Source organism: Petromyzon marinus, unplaced genomic scaffold (assembly GCF_048934315.1).
Source record: "Petromyzon marinus isolate PM22_M1 ecotype Great Lakes invasive population unplaced genomic scaffold, UKy_Petmar_22M1.pri1.0 PM_G_Scaffold_129, whole genome shotgun sequence".
Lineage (NCBI taxonomy): Eukaryota > Metazoa > Chordata > Hyperoartia > Petromyzontiformes > Petromyzontidae > Petromyzon > Petromyzon marinus.
Window position 1 is genome coordinate 106,329 of NW_027422683.1, and position 14,384 is coordinate 120,712.

Genomic DNA, 14,384 nt, shown 5'->3' on the forward strand with positions numbered 1-14,384 from the left:
AACACTACCCATAGACTCAACATTGCACCATAGACTCAACACTGCACCATAGACTCAACATTGCACCATAGACTCAACACTGCCCATAGACTCAACACTACCCATAGACTCAACACTGCACCATAGACTCAACACTACACCATAGACTCAACATTGCACCATAGACTCAACACTACCCATAGACTCAACATTGCACCATAGACTCAACACTGCACCATAGACTCAACATTGCACCATAGACTCAACACTGCCCATAGACTCAACACTACCCATAGACTCAACACTGCACCATAGACTCAACACTGCCCATAGACTCAACACTGCACCATAAACTCAACATTGCACCATAGACTCAACACTGCACCACAGACTCAACACTGCACCATAGACTCAACACTGCACCATAGACTTAACATTGCACCAAAGACTCAGCACTGCACCATAGACTCAACACTGCACCATAAACTCAACACTGCCCACAGACTCAACACTGCACCACAGACTCAACATTGCACCATAAACTCAACACTGCACCATAGACTCGACACTGCCCACAGACTCAAAACTACCCATATGCTCAACATTGCCCATAGACTCAAGACCTCACCTCCGATTGAGTTGTAGTGGTAGTAGTAGTAATTGATGAGTAGTTATAGTGGTAGTAGTATTTTTCGTAGATATAGTGGCAGTAGTAGCAGTGGTAGTTGTAGCCGTAGTAGTACCGGTGCTAATGGTTGTAGTAGTACTGGTAGTAGCGGTAGTAGTACCAGTAGTAGTACTGGTAGTAGTAGTACTGGTAGTAGTACTGGTAGTAGTAGTACTGGTAGTAGTAGTAGTACTGGTAGTAGCGGTAGTAGTACCAGTTGTACTGGTAGTAGTAGTAGTTGTAGTACTGGTAGTAGTAGTAGTAGTAGTACTGGTAGTAGTACTGGTAGTAGTAGTACCAGTAGTAGTACTGGTAGTAGTAGTACTGGTAGTTGTAGTACTGGTAGTAGTTGTAGTACTGGTAGTAGTAGTTGTAGTACTGGTAGTAGTACTGGTAGTAGTAGTACTGGTAGTAGTACTAGTAGTAGAAGTACTGGTAGTAGTACTGGTAGTAGTAGTTGTAGTACTGGTAGTAGTAGTAGTACTGGTAGAAGTAGTAGTACTGGTAGTAGTACTGGTAGTAGTAGCAGTGGTAGTAGTAGTACCGGTGCTACTGGTTGTAGTAGTACTGGTAGTAGCGGTAGTAGTACCAGTAGTACTGGTAGTAGTAGTACTGGTAGTAGTACTGGTAGTAGTAGTACTGGTAGTAGTAGCAGTGGTAGTAGTAGACCCGGTGCTACTGGTTGTAGTAGTACTGGCAGTAGCGGTAGTAGTACCAGTAGTAGTACTGGTAGTAGCGGTAGTAGTACCAGTAGTAGTACTGGTAGTAGTAGTACTGGTAGTAGCGGTAGTAGTACCAGTAGTACTGGTAGTAGTAGTACTGGTAGTAGTACTGGTAGTAGTAGTTGTAGTACTGGTAGTAGTAGTACTGGTAGTAGTACTGGTAGTAGTAGCAGTGGTAGTAGTAGTACCGGTGCTACTGGTTGTAGTAGTACTGGTAGTAGCGGTAGTAGTACCAGTAGTACCAGTACTGGTAGCAGTAGTACTGGTAAGTACTGGTAGCAGTAGTACTGGTAGTGGTAATAGTGGTAGTAGTATTAGTAGTACTGGTAGTAGTACTGGTAGTAGTAGTACTGGTAGTAGTAGTACCGGTGCTACTGGTTGTAGTAGTACTGGTAGTAGCGGTAGTAGTACCAGTAGTAGTACTGGTAGTAGTACTGGTAGTAGTAGCAGTAGTACTGGTAGTAGTACTGGTAGTAGTAGTACTGGTAGTAGTAGCAGTTGGTAGTAGTAGTACCGGTGCTACTGGTTGTAGTAGTACTGGTAGTAGCGGTAGTAGTACCAGTAGTACCAGTACTGGTAGCAGTAGTACTGGTAGTGGTAATAGTGGTAGTAGTACTGGTAGTAGTACTGGTAGTAGTAGTAGTACCGGTGCTACTGGTTGTAGTAGTACTGGTAGTAGCGGTAGTAGTACCAGTAGTAGTACCGGTAGTAGTACTGGTAGTAGTACTGGTAGTAGTAGCAGTAGTACTGGTAGTAGTAGTACTGGTAGTAGTACTGGTAGTAGTAGCAGTGGTAGTAGTAGTACCAGTGCTACTGATTGTAGTAGTACTGGTAGTAGCGGTAGTAGTACCAGTAGTACCAGTACTGGTAGCAGTAGTACTGGTAGTGGTAATAGTGGTAGTAGTATTAGTAGTACTGGTAGTAGTACTGGTAGTAGTAGTACCGGTGCTACTGGTTGTAGTAGTACTGGTAGTAGCGGTAGTAGTACCAGTAGTAGTACTGGTAGTAGTACTGGTAGTAGTAGCAGTAGTACTGGTAGTAGTAGTACTGGTAGTAGTGCTGGTAGTAGTAGCAGTGGTAGTAGTAGTACCGGTGCTACTGGTTGTAGTAGTACTGGTAGTAGCGGTAGTAGTACCAGTACTGGTAGCAGTAGTACTGGTAGTGGTAATAGTGGTAGTAGTAGTTGTAGTACTGGTAGTAGTACTGGTAGTAGTAGTACTGGTAGTAATACTGGTAGTGGTAGTACAGTAGTAGTACTAGTTGTCGTAGGCCTTGTAGTAGTACCGCTAGTACTAATACCACAACTAGTAGTATTAGTGGTACTAGTACTACTAGTAGTACCAGTACTAGTAGTACTGGTACTACTACTACTCGTGGTAGTAGTAGTACCAGTACTAGTAGTACTGGTACTACTACTCGTGGTACTCGTGGTAGTAGTACCGCTAGTACTAATACAACTAGTAGTATTAGTGGTACTACTACTACTACCAGTACTAGTAGTACTGGTAGTAGTAGTAGTACTGGTACTAGTAGCCGCATCTTCACTGCCCTACTGGAGGTGATCAGTCTGCAGCTGGAGACGTCAACGTGGGCACAGGAGCAGCACCGCCATTGTGGATCGCGAATCGTGGTTTTTATCGTCGATTCCCTCATGTCGAGTCGATCCGGAAGTGCCGCAGGCATTAAACGTCGATTCTTCGGCTGGTGAATCGTTTGGTAAACGATTCCTTCGACAAGCAATTCCTTTGTTCACGTGACACGCACACCCCCTGATTGGCTCACATCGCCTCCCTCCTCAAAGCCCCCTCAGCACGAGACAGCCCCTCCCCCCCACCCATAGCAGAGTGTATAGTAGTGTATAGTGGTGTAGTGTATAGTGTAGTGTATAGTAGTGTATAGTGTAGTGTAGAGTAGTGTATAGTGGTGTAGTGTATAGTAGTGTATAGTCGTGTAGTGTATAGTAGTGTATATTACTATAGTGTATAGTCATGTATAGTAGTGTATAGTGGTGTAGTGTATAGTAGTGTATAGTGTAGTGTATAGTAGTGTATAGTGATGTATAGTGGTGTAGTGTATAGTAGTGTATAGTGGTCTAGTGTATAGCAATATATAGTGTAGTGTATAGTAGTGTATATTACTATAGTGTATAGTCATGTATAGTAGTGTATAGTAGTGTATAGTGGTGTAGTGTATAGTAGTGTATAGTGTGTATAGTGGTGTATAGTGTAGTGTATTGTTGTGTATAGTGTAGTGTATAGTAGTGTATATTACTATAGTGTATAGTAGTGTAGTGTATAGTGGTGTAGTGTATAGTAGTGTATAGTGGTGTAGTGTATATTACTAGTGTATAGTCATGTATAGTAGTGTATATTACTATAGTGTATAGTAGTGTAGTGTATAGTGTGTGTATAGTAGTGTATAGTGTAGTGTATATTAATATAGTGTATAGTAGTGTAGTGTATAGTAGTGTATAGTGGGGTAGTGTATAGTAGTGTATATTACTATAGTGTATAGTCATGTATAGTAGTGTATAGTGTAGTGTATAGTGGTGTAGTGTATAGTAGTGTATAGTGTGTATAGTGGTGTTGTGTATAGTAGTGTATAGTGCAGTGTATAGTAGTGTATATTACTATAGTGTATAGTGGTGTAGTGTATAGTAGTGTATAGTGTAGTGTATAGCAGTGTATATTACTATAGTGTATAGTGATGTATAATGGTGTAGTGTATAGTAGTGTAGTGTATAGTGGTGTATGGTAGTGTAGTATACAGTATTGTGTGTAGTGTATAGTAGTGTAGCCTATATTACTGTGGTGTATAGCAGGGTATAGTGTAGTGTATAGCAGTGTATATTACTAGTGTATAGTGATGTATAGTAGTGTATAGTGCAGTGTAGTGTATAGTAGTGTATATTACTAGTGTATAGTGATGTATAGTAGTGTATATTGGTGTATGGTAGTGTAGTGTACAGTATTGTGTGTAGTGTATAGTGTAGTGTATAGTAGTGTAGCCTATATTACTGTGTATAGCAGCGTATAGTGTAGTGTATAGCAAGGTATATTCCTATAGTGTATACTGATGTATAGTAGTGTACAGTGCAGTGTACAGTGTAGTGTATAGTAGTGTAGCCTATATTACTGTGTATAGCAGCGTATAGTGTAGTGTATAGCAGTGTATATTACTATAGTGTATAGTGATGTATAGTAGTGTATAGTGCAGTGTATAGTAGTGTATAGTGCAGTGTATAGTGTATTGTATAGTAGTGTAGCCTATATTACTGTGGTGTATAGCAGCGTATAGTGTAGTGTATAGTAGTGAATATTACTAAAGTGTATAGTGATGTAGAATAGTGTATAATAGTGTAGTGCATAGTGGTGTATGGTAGTGTAATGTACAGTATTGTGTGTAGTGTATAGTAGTGTAATGTATAGTAGTGATGTGTATAGTAGTATAGTGTATAGTCGGGTAAAGCATAGTGCCGTGTGTAGTGTATAGTGTAGTGTATAGTAGTGCAGTGTATAGTGTTGGGAGAATAAATCCATGCTCACAATTGTTCTCTCAAACACGCTGGTGGGCTGCAGTAGTAACCACCCGGCACGAGGTTTCGTCTACGTGACACAACCTTGCTGGCTGATGCCGGGTGGTGGAGTGCTCAACGACATATCTACAACTCACAAGCGAGATCTGACCCCCCAAAAGAGAAAACCTTTATTCGTGAATAACTCGGCGTTCAACTCAAAACAGGAAACTTAAATCTCGACTTGAAGCTTTCGTGACTGCAGGGATTCACACTCTTTGGTTCTTTTGGTAAAGTCACCACGTAGAAGGGAAACAATAAAATAAATAAAAACAATAAGATAATTCTATTGCTTTATATTTTTCTTATTTTATAGTTTCCCTTCTACGTGGTGACTTTACCGAAAGAACCAAGAATAAAAAGTAAAATGTTTATTTCTACCGACGTGACTTTACCGAAAGGACCAAAGAGTAAGGAAACTTAAACTGAGATGGTTGGATATTTCTTCGTTCGGACGGCCCTTCCCTTCCTAGAGGCGGCCTTGACCTCTCCTTGTTCTTCTCCGGAATCTCCTACTTCGTCTGCCGCCGCCGCCACTTCGTATTTCTTGCCGAGCTGCACTTGGGGGTTTTTGCTCACGGCCACCGCGGCCGAGCGTAAGGCCGGAGTCTCCCGCCGTCCTCCCTCTCCGCCTCCCCCACCTCTCCCTGCTCCGCTCTCCCCGTATCCCCGCGTTGCCCTGGCCCGTCGGGGTGGTGGGGAAACCGTCAGCTCCAGCCGCCGCTGTATCGCGCGCAGGTAACCTTGCAGCTGCGATGCAGCCGCCGGCGTTATCGCCACCTGCCGGGGGGCGGCCTCCTCCGTCTCGGCCGCGCGACGAGGAGGAGGAGGAGGAGGCGGAGGAGGAGGATCGCCGTTCGCAATCCTGTTCATGGCAACGACAGTAGCAGCGGGAACGGCACGTTTTGAGCATCAGGGAGGAAGCCCATACCCTTTCTGGCAATAAAGCACGAGTTGTGTTCAGATGTTGGAACGCCAAATAGAAACCTTTTGCATGGAATCAAGTTCACATTAACCACACGCAGCACTTGTGTGGTGGGTTCCATTTAGGCGCACACTAGAACTGGAGGCAACAGGTAACTCTCAACAGGATGACGACATAGGGCGGTAACCACCGCTCCCAACTTAGCTAATTATATTACCGGACCAGGACAGCTCAACACGCTGCCTGGTCCACTAGCGGAGACCGGAGACCGAGGACCTTAGATGGCGGCTTCATTCCCAGAGTTGACCCAGCAGCCCTGCTCCCACCCGGGACTTGGTTTATAACTGTGTGGCCGGCTCTGCCCTTGGCCACGCCCCCTTCCAGATCCTTCCGGGAGGGGGCGTGGCCGGCTCTGCCCTTGGCCACGCCCCCTTCCAGATCCTTCCGGGATGGACCCTGGGTCCTTATCACGTAACCCTCACGTCCCCCCTTGCCCCCTCGTCCAGTCACGTGCCCTCTCGGGTTCACCCAGGATATCATGTCCTGACCCGACCTCAGCGACACCCGGACCCTGCCCTCTAGTGAGCCATTCCGTGCCGTGCTCACTCTGGTACCATAGAGCGGCACCACGCATACAGCACCACTCTTCACTCGCTACTGTCGCTACAGAGTAGTGACACCATTTATGTCACTACACTTGTGGTGAACATGCAAACAAACATGCTCTGGTAGTATATGATGCATTGTCTTTGAAACTGATTGGTCCACACCAGGGAGAGCTATCTTTAGAGCCTAGCCTCAAACAGTGTTAGACCAGAGGATGCCAAAAGGCGAACAGCACAGACACAATGCCACTATCAGCACATTGAGAGCTCGTTGTGAGCAGCTACATCATGTGCAGCTACATCATGGGAGGTCCCATGGTGACGTCGAATTTGTTATCGGTGAAAACAAACGGCATCCCACGCGATAGCCGCGGTCAAAAAATAAATAGCGGAAGACATTTCCGCGTTCGATATTTCGAGGCTTACCTCGCGTGATATATTTTTGCTCCTCTCCCCAATGACTTCAAGTAGGAATCTGCCGAAGTGAGGGCACGCAGCGCGCCCTCCCGTCGAACGAGGGCACTGGCTAAGTAATGAACGTGTCAGCAGCGATGACGCACGTCCAGTTTCAAGTACCGCGTGAAGGAAGCCGAGTGACAGCGGAGGGAGTTAGTGACATGGGTTAGCAGCAGTAGCAGCTGTAGAACATTACTGCTGAAGGCCTACGAGATATAAGTGTCTAGGGCCTACAAGAACCTTAATCTGGCCCTGACTGAAGGCCTACGAGATAGAAGTATCTAGGGCCTACAAGAACCTTAATCCAGCCCTTACTGAAGGCCTATGAGACAGAAGTGTCTAGGGCCTACAATAAACCTCAATCCGGCCCTGACTGAAGGCCTACGAGATATAAGTGTCTAGGGCCTACAAGAACCTTAATCCAGCCCTGACTGAAGGCCTACGAGATAGAAGTGTCTAGGGCCTACAAGAACCTTAATCTGGCCCTGACTGAAGGCCTACGAGATATAAGTGTCTAGGGCCTACAATAAACCTCAATCCAGCCCTGACTGAAGGCCTACGAGATAGAAGTGTCAAGGCCCTACAAGAACCTTAATCCGGCCCTGACTGAAGGCCTACGAGACAGAAGTGTCTAGGGCCTACAAGAACCTTAATCCAATTTCGATTTAAAGCTTTCGTGACTGCAATGATTCATCTTCTTTGGTTCTTTCGGTAAAGTCACGTAGAATGAGAATAAAATAATAAATTGATAAAATAAAATAACACAATAATATTCTCACGACGTTTCGGCCACAACACAAGCGGCCTTCATCAGGTGAAGGGGGCGAGACTGTCTGGTAGGACAGCGCTGGAGTGAGAGAGCCACGTTCAGATCACGGCTTTTAAGCTGTGTGAGAGGAACAAAGAGCCTTGACAAAGGAATTAGCATAAAATTTAGCATTGAAATGGCTGAATGATTAGCTTGTGACTGGTCACAGAAATAGCTATGTTAAAAGTTAAAGCATACACATCCGCAGAGGCACCCATTGTTAAAAGGAATTAGCATAGAATTTAGCATTGAAATAGCTAAGTTAAGGCATACACATCCGCAGAGGCACCCCTTGACAATGGGATTAGCATAGAATTTAGCATTGAAATGGCTGAGTGATTCGCTTGTAACTGCTACAGAAATAGCTACGTTGAAGTCAGAGCATACACATTCACCGAGGCACTTAGTACAAATCAAACAGGAGAATTTAGCATTGAAATAACTAGGCGAATTTAGCATTGAAATAACTGGGTGATTTGCTAGTGACTGGTCACAGAAATGACTACACATCTGAGCTATTCACAGTACTATATAGTGAACCAATAAAAACTAAAATATAAATTACCTTCATGTTATCAATAAACTCTATAGAATATATAGATGAAGGCCGCTTGTGTTGTGGCCGAAACGTCGTGAGAATATTATTGTGTTATTTTATTTTATCAATTTATTATTTTATTCTCATTCTACGTGACTTTACCGAAAGAACCAAAGAAGATGAACCTTAATCCAGCCCTGACCGTTGCTGGCGCTTGGCTCGGCTGCCTGGCAACAAGTCCCCGAGGGCGCCCATCCCCAGGTGCCACAGCTCGGCCAGGTCGAGAGCCAGGCTGAGGCCGCCCACGGCGTACATCACGTACAGGAAGACGGTCTTCTCCGTGGGCCTCGACACGAAGCAGTCGACGCGGTGGCGGCAAGGGTGGCGGCGGGGGCACTCGAAGCGGGGGATCACCTCCAAGCCGTACATCACGTACTGGCCCAGAAGGAAGCCCACTTCGGCCACCGTGCGCAGGACGAGCTGCAGCGTGTACGCCCACATGAGGCCGTCGGCCCGGATCGCGCGGCGCCCGTCGTGCCATCTGTGGTCGTTCTTCTTGACCTCGCCAGCCTCGTCGGCAAACTCCCCTCCTTTCTCCGCTTCGACATTCTCCTCGGCTTGCTCGGTCCGTCGGTGCTTTTTGTGGCCGGTCGAGCCTTCTGACCTGCGGATAACGACGCGGGAATGAAAGTTTAAAAATATCCTTCTCACCAAAACAAAGAGTGGAATTAAGGTTTTTTTTTGGGGGGGGGGGGGCCTTCATCGTCATTATCATCATCACGATTATCGTCGTCGTCGTAACTCTACTAGACCTCTGTATCCTGTGTATGGCGAAGGCGAGGTAGAGAATGCTGGGCGCCGCCACGGTGATAATCTGAAAAATCCAGAAGCGCACGTAGGAGAGGGGAGCGAAGGAGTCGTAGCAGACGTTTGTGCAGCCCGGCTGTTGCGAGTTGCACATGAACGAGCTCTGCTCGTCGTGGTAGATGGATTCGCCCGCCGCGATAGTCAGCATGATGCGCAAAATCAGGAACGTGGTGAGCCAGAGCTTGCCCAGGTACGTCGAGTGCAGAGATATCTCCTCCAACAGATGGGTCAGGAAGCTCCAGCTCATTGCGACCGCCGGCTCACCAAAAGCGTTGCCCGCCTGAGAATTCCAGAAGAGAGACGCGGATTTAGACGGCGCGTTGGCCGGCCGCGCGTCAACCAATGTCGCACGTTGGGCACCGCATTCAGCTCGAGACACCGTCGATCGTCATCGATTATCCGTCACCACACGATTATCATCCGACATTATCCAGCGGTCCTGGGCCGATCTGGCGAAACTGGCAAAGCCGCTCCAAAGGCCGTAGTAAACCAGTCCCGGCGATCGGCACCATTGTGCAGCGTGACCAAAAAAAAGCGTAGCCGCACTTGTGTTAGAGGATGTCTCACCCGTCCTCACACACTCTGGTGTTAAACCGGAGCCGGTCATGAGCACACTGGGCAGATGTGAGAAATTCTGCACTCTCGCCACATCTGAGCACTATTAATTCAGCAGTGCATAGTGACTGTGGTGGTCCGTGCTATTACTACAGCAGTGCATAGTGTGGTGGTACCTGCTTTCCCTGCAGCAGTGCATGCATACTGTGGTGTAAGCTGCTATGATTAGAGCAGGGCAAGCGAAAGTGGTGGTACCTGCTATGATTAGAGTAGTACATGCTGACTCTATAGCAGTATTAATGGACTGTACAGTAGTACATGCTGACTCTATAGCATTAGATATCGACTCTACAGTAGTACATGCTGACTGTATAGCAGTATTAATGGACTGTACAGTAGTACATGCTGACTGTATAGCAGTAGATATCGACTCTACAGTATTAATAGTGATTCTATAGCAGTATTAATAGTGACTCTATAGCAGTATTAATAGTGACTCTATAGCAGTATTAATAGTGACTCTATAGCAGTATTAATAGTGACTCGATAACAGTATTAATATTCACTCTATCGCATTATTAATAGTGACTCTATAACAGTATTAATAGTCACTCTATAGCAGTATTAATAGTCCCTCTATAGCGGTATTTATAGTGACTCTATAACAGTATTAATAGTGACTCTATAGCAGTATCAATAGTCACTCTACAGCAGTATTAATAGTGACTCTATAGCAGTATTAATAGTGACTCTATAGCAGTATTAATAGTCACTCTATAGCAGTATTAATAGTTACTCTATAGCAGTATCAATAGTCACTCTATAGCAGTATTAATAGTGACTCTATAGCAGTATTAATAGTGACTCTATAGCAGTATTAATATTGACTCTATAGCAGTATTAAGTCACTATATAGCAGTATTAATAGTGACTCTATAGCAGTATTAATAGTGACTCTATAGCAGTATTAATAGTGACTCTATTTCAGTATTAATAGTCACTCTATAACAGTATTAATAGTGACTCTATATCAGTATTAATAGTGACTCTATAACAGTATTAATAGTGACTCTATAGCAGTATTAATAGTGACTATATAGCAGTATTAATAGTGACTCTATAGCAGTATTAAAAGTCACTCTATAGCAGTATTAATAGTCACTCTATAGCAGTATCAATAGTCACTCTATAGCAGTATTAATAGTGACTCTATAGAAGTATTAATAGTCACTCTATAGCAGATTTAATAGTCCCTCTATAGCAGTATTAATAGTGACTCTATAGCAGTATTAATAGTGACTCTATAGCAGTATCAATAGTCACTCTATAGCAGTATTAAGTCACTCTATAGCAGTATTAATATTGACTCTATAACAGTATTAATAGTGACTCTATAGCAGCATTAATAGCGACTCTATAGCAGTATTAATAGTGACTCTATAGCAGTATTAATAGTGACTCTATAACAGTATTAATAGTGACTCTATAGCAGTATTAATAGTGACTCTATAGCAGTATTAATAGTGACTCTATAACAGTATTAATAGTGACTCTATAGCAGTATTAATAGTGACTCTATAACAGTATTAATAGTGACTCTATAACAGTATTAATAGTCACTCTATAGCAGTATTAATAGTGACTCTATAACAGTATTAATAGTGACTCTATAACAGTATTAATAGTGACTCTATAGCAGTATCAATAGTCACTCTATAGCAGTATTAATAGTGACTCTATAGCAGTATTAAGTCACTCTATAGCAGTATTAATAGTGACTATAACAGTATTAATAGTGACTCTATAACAGTATTAATAGTGACTCTATAACAGTATTAATAGTGACTCTATAACAGTATTAATAGTGACTCTATAACAGTATTAATAGTGACTCTATAGCAGTATTAATAGTGACTCTATAGCAGTATTAATAGTGACTCTATAGCAGTATTAATAGTGACTCTATAGCATTATTAATAGTGACTCTATATCAGTATTAATAGTGACTCTATAACAGTATTAATAGTGACTCTATAGCAGTATTAATAGTGACTCTATAGCAGTATTAATAGTGACTCTATAACAGTATTAATAGTGACTCTATAGCAGTATTAATAGTGACTCTATAACAGTATTAATAGTGACTCTATAACAGTATTAATAGTGACTCTATAACAGTATTAATAGTGACTCTATAGCAGTATTAATAGTGACTCTATAACAGTATTAATTGTCACTCTATAACAGTATTATTAGTGACTCTATAACAGTTTTAATAGTGACTCTATAACAGTATTAATAGTGACTCTATAACAGTATTAATAGTGACTCTGTAACAGTATTAATAGTGACTCTATAACAGTATTAATAGTGACTCTATAGCAGTATTAATAGTGACTCTATAACAGTATTAATTGTCACTCTATAACAGTATTATTAGTGACTCTATAACAGTTTTAATAGTGACTCTATAACAGTATTAATAGTGACTCTATAACAGTATTAATAGTGACTCTGTAACAGTATTAATAGTGACTCTATAACAGTATTAATAGTGACTCTATAACAGTATTAATAGTGACTCTATAGCAGTATTAATAGTGACTCTATAACAGCATTAATAGTGACTCTATAGCAGTATTAATAGTCACTGTATAACAGTATTAATAGTGACTCTATAGCAGTATTAATAGTGACTCTATAGCAGTATCAATAGTCACTCTATAGCAGTATTAAGTCACTCTATAGCAGTATTAATATTGACTCTATAACAGTATTAATAGTGACTCTATAGCAGCATTAATAGCGACTCTATAGCAGTATTAATAGTGACTCTATAGCAGTATTAATAGTGACTCTATAACAGTATTAATAGTGACTCTATAGCAGTATTAATAGTGACTCTATAGCAGTATTAATAGTGACTCTATAACAGTATTAATAGTGACTCTATAGCAGTATTAATAGTGACTCTATAACAGTATTAATAGTGACTCTATAACAGTATTAATAGTCACTCTATAGCAGTATTAATAGTGACTCTATAACAGTATTAATAGTGACTCTATAACAGTATTAATAGTGACTCTATAGCAGTATCAATAGTCACTCTATAGCAGTATTAATAGTGACTCTATAGCAGTATTAAGTCACTCTATAGCAGTATTAATAGTGACTATAACAGTATTAATAGTGACTCTATAACAGTATTAATAGTGACTCTATAACAGTATTAATAGTGACTCTATAACAGTATTAATAGTGACTCTATAACAGTATTAATAGTGACTCTATAGCAGTATTAATAGTGACTCTATAGCAGTATTAATAGTGACTCTATAGCAGTATTAATAGTGACTCTATAGCATTATTAATAGTGACTCTATATCAGTATTAATAGTGACTCTATAACAGTATTAATAGTGACTCTATAGCAGTATTAATAGTGACTCTATAGCAGTATTAATAGTGACTCTATAACAGTATTAATAGTGACTCTATAGCAGTATTAATAGTGACTCTATAACAGTATTAATAGTGACTCTATAACAGTATTAATAGTGACTCTATAACAGTATTAATAGTGACTCTATAGCAGTATTAATAGTGACTCTATAACAGTATTAATTGTCACTCTATAACAGTATTATTAGTGACTCTATAACAGTTTTAATAGTGACTCTATAACAGTATTAATAGTGACTCTATAACAGTATTAATAGTGACTCTGTAACAGTATTAATAGTGACTCTATAACAGTATTAATAGTGACTCTATAACAGTATTAATAGTGACTCTATAGCAGTATTAATAGTGACTCTATAACAGCATTAATAGTGACTCTATAGCAGTATTAATAGTCACTGTATAACAGTATTAATAGTGACTCTATAACAGTATTAATAGTCACTCTATAGCAGTAATAATAGTAACTCTATAACAGTATTAATAGTGACTATAACAGCATTAATAGTGACTCTATAACAGTATTAATAGTGACTCTATAACAGTATTATTAGTGACTATAGCAGTATTAATAGTGACTCTATAACAGTATTAATAGGGACTCTATAGCAGTATTAATAGTGACTCTATAACAGTATTAATAGTGACTCTATAACAGTATTAATAGTGACTCTATAACAGTATATTTAGTGACTCTATAGCACAAAGTACTCACGTGACACAGTGACGCGATGTGGCCGTGAGGTCGACCGAACGCGCATCACGTGGCAGGGTCCGCCCCCCCACGTGGCAGGGTCCTCCCCCACGTGGCAGGGTCCGCCCCCCGCCCCACGTGACAGGGTCCGCCCCCCCACGTGGCAGGGTCCGCCCCCACGTGGCAGGGTCGTGTGCCCATAGGTGGTAGTGGATGTGAAAGACCCAACGCAGATCTCCGGGTTTGATAATCCGTGGGGTTACTCGCCCCCCACCATAGTAATGTGGAGTTTCCACCACTGGTTCAGGGCTGTAAACAGCCCCCCCCGCCTCGCCCATACCTCCCCCCCCCCCACAAAACCAAGACCCCAATGAACCCCTCCCCCACACTGTCCACTCGCTCCAATTCCCACCTCCCCGTCCTACCAGACCCATCCTCACCACCTCCCTGTGATCCTTCCTAATGACCCCACAATCTTTTCATTAATCAGTCGCGACCCAGTCGCTAGGGTCCACGGTGTCCGCTCGCC

The 14,384-nt window shown here is 42.2% G+C and overlaps 1 protein-coding gene across 1 annotated transcript; it reads right to left on the minus strand.

Moving 5' to 3' along the window:
- Positions 1-5,241: 5,241 nt before the first annotated feature.
- Positions 5,242-13,945, minus strand: LOC142909663 (gap junction gamma-1 protein-like). Its single transcript, XM_076059784.1, has 4 exons — positions 13,877-13,945; positions 9,087-9,421; positions 8,477-8,938; positions 5,242-5,807 (listed from the first exon to the last, which is right to left on the minus strand). The coding sequence occupies exons 2-4, from the start codon at positions 9,386-9,388 to the stop codon at positions 5,363-5,365; spliced, it is 1,209 nt and encodes a 402-aa protein (XP_075915899.1). The 5' UTR covers positions 9,389-9,421; positions 13,877-13,945; the 3' UTR covers positions 5,242-5,362.
- Positions 13,946-14,384: the final 439 nt, after the last annotated feature.

Coding starts and splice junctions, on each gene's coding strand:
- LOC142909663 (XM_076059784.1), bottom strand. CDS start 9,388: ATGAGCTGGAGCTTCCTGACCCATCTGTTGGAGGAGATATCTCTGCAC. Junction 8,939..9,086: donor GCCATACACAGGATACAGAG/GTCTAGTAGAGT, acceptor CGTTATCCGCAG/GTCAGAAGGCTCGACCGGCC. Junction 5,808..8,476: donor CGAGCCAAGCGCCAGCAACG/GTCAGGGCTGGA, acceptor TGCCATGAACAG/GATTGCGAACGGCGATCCTC.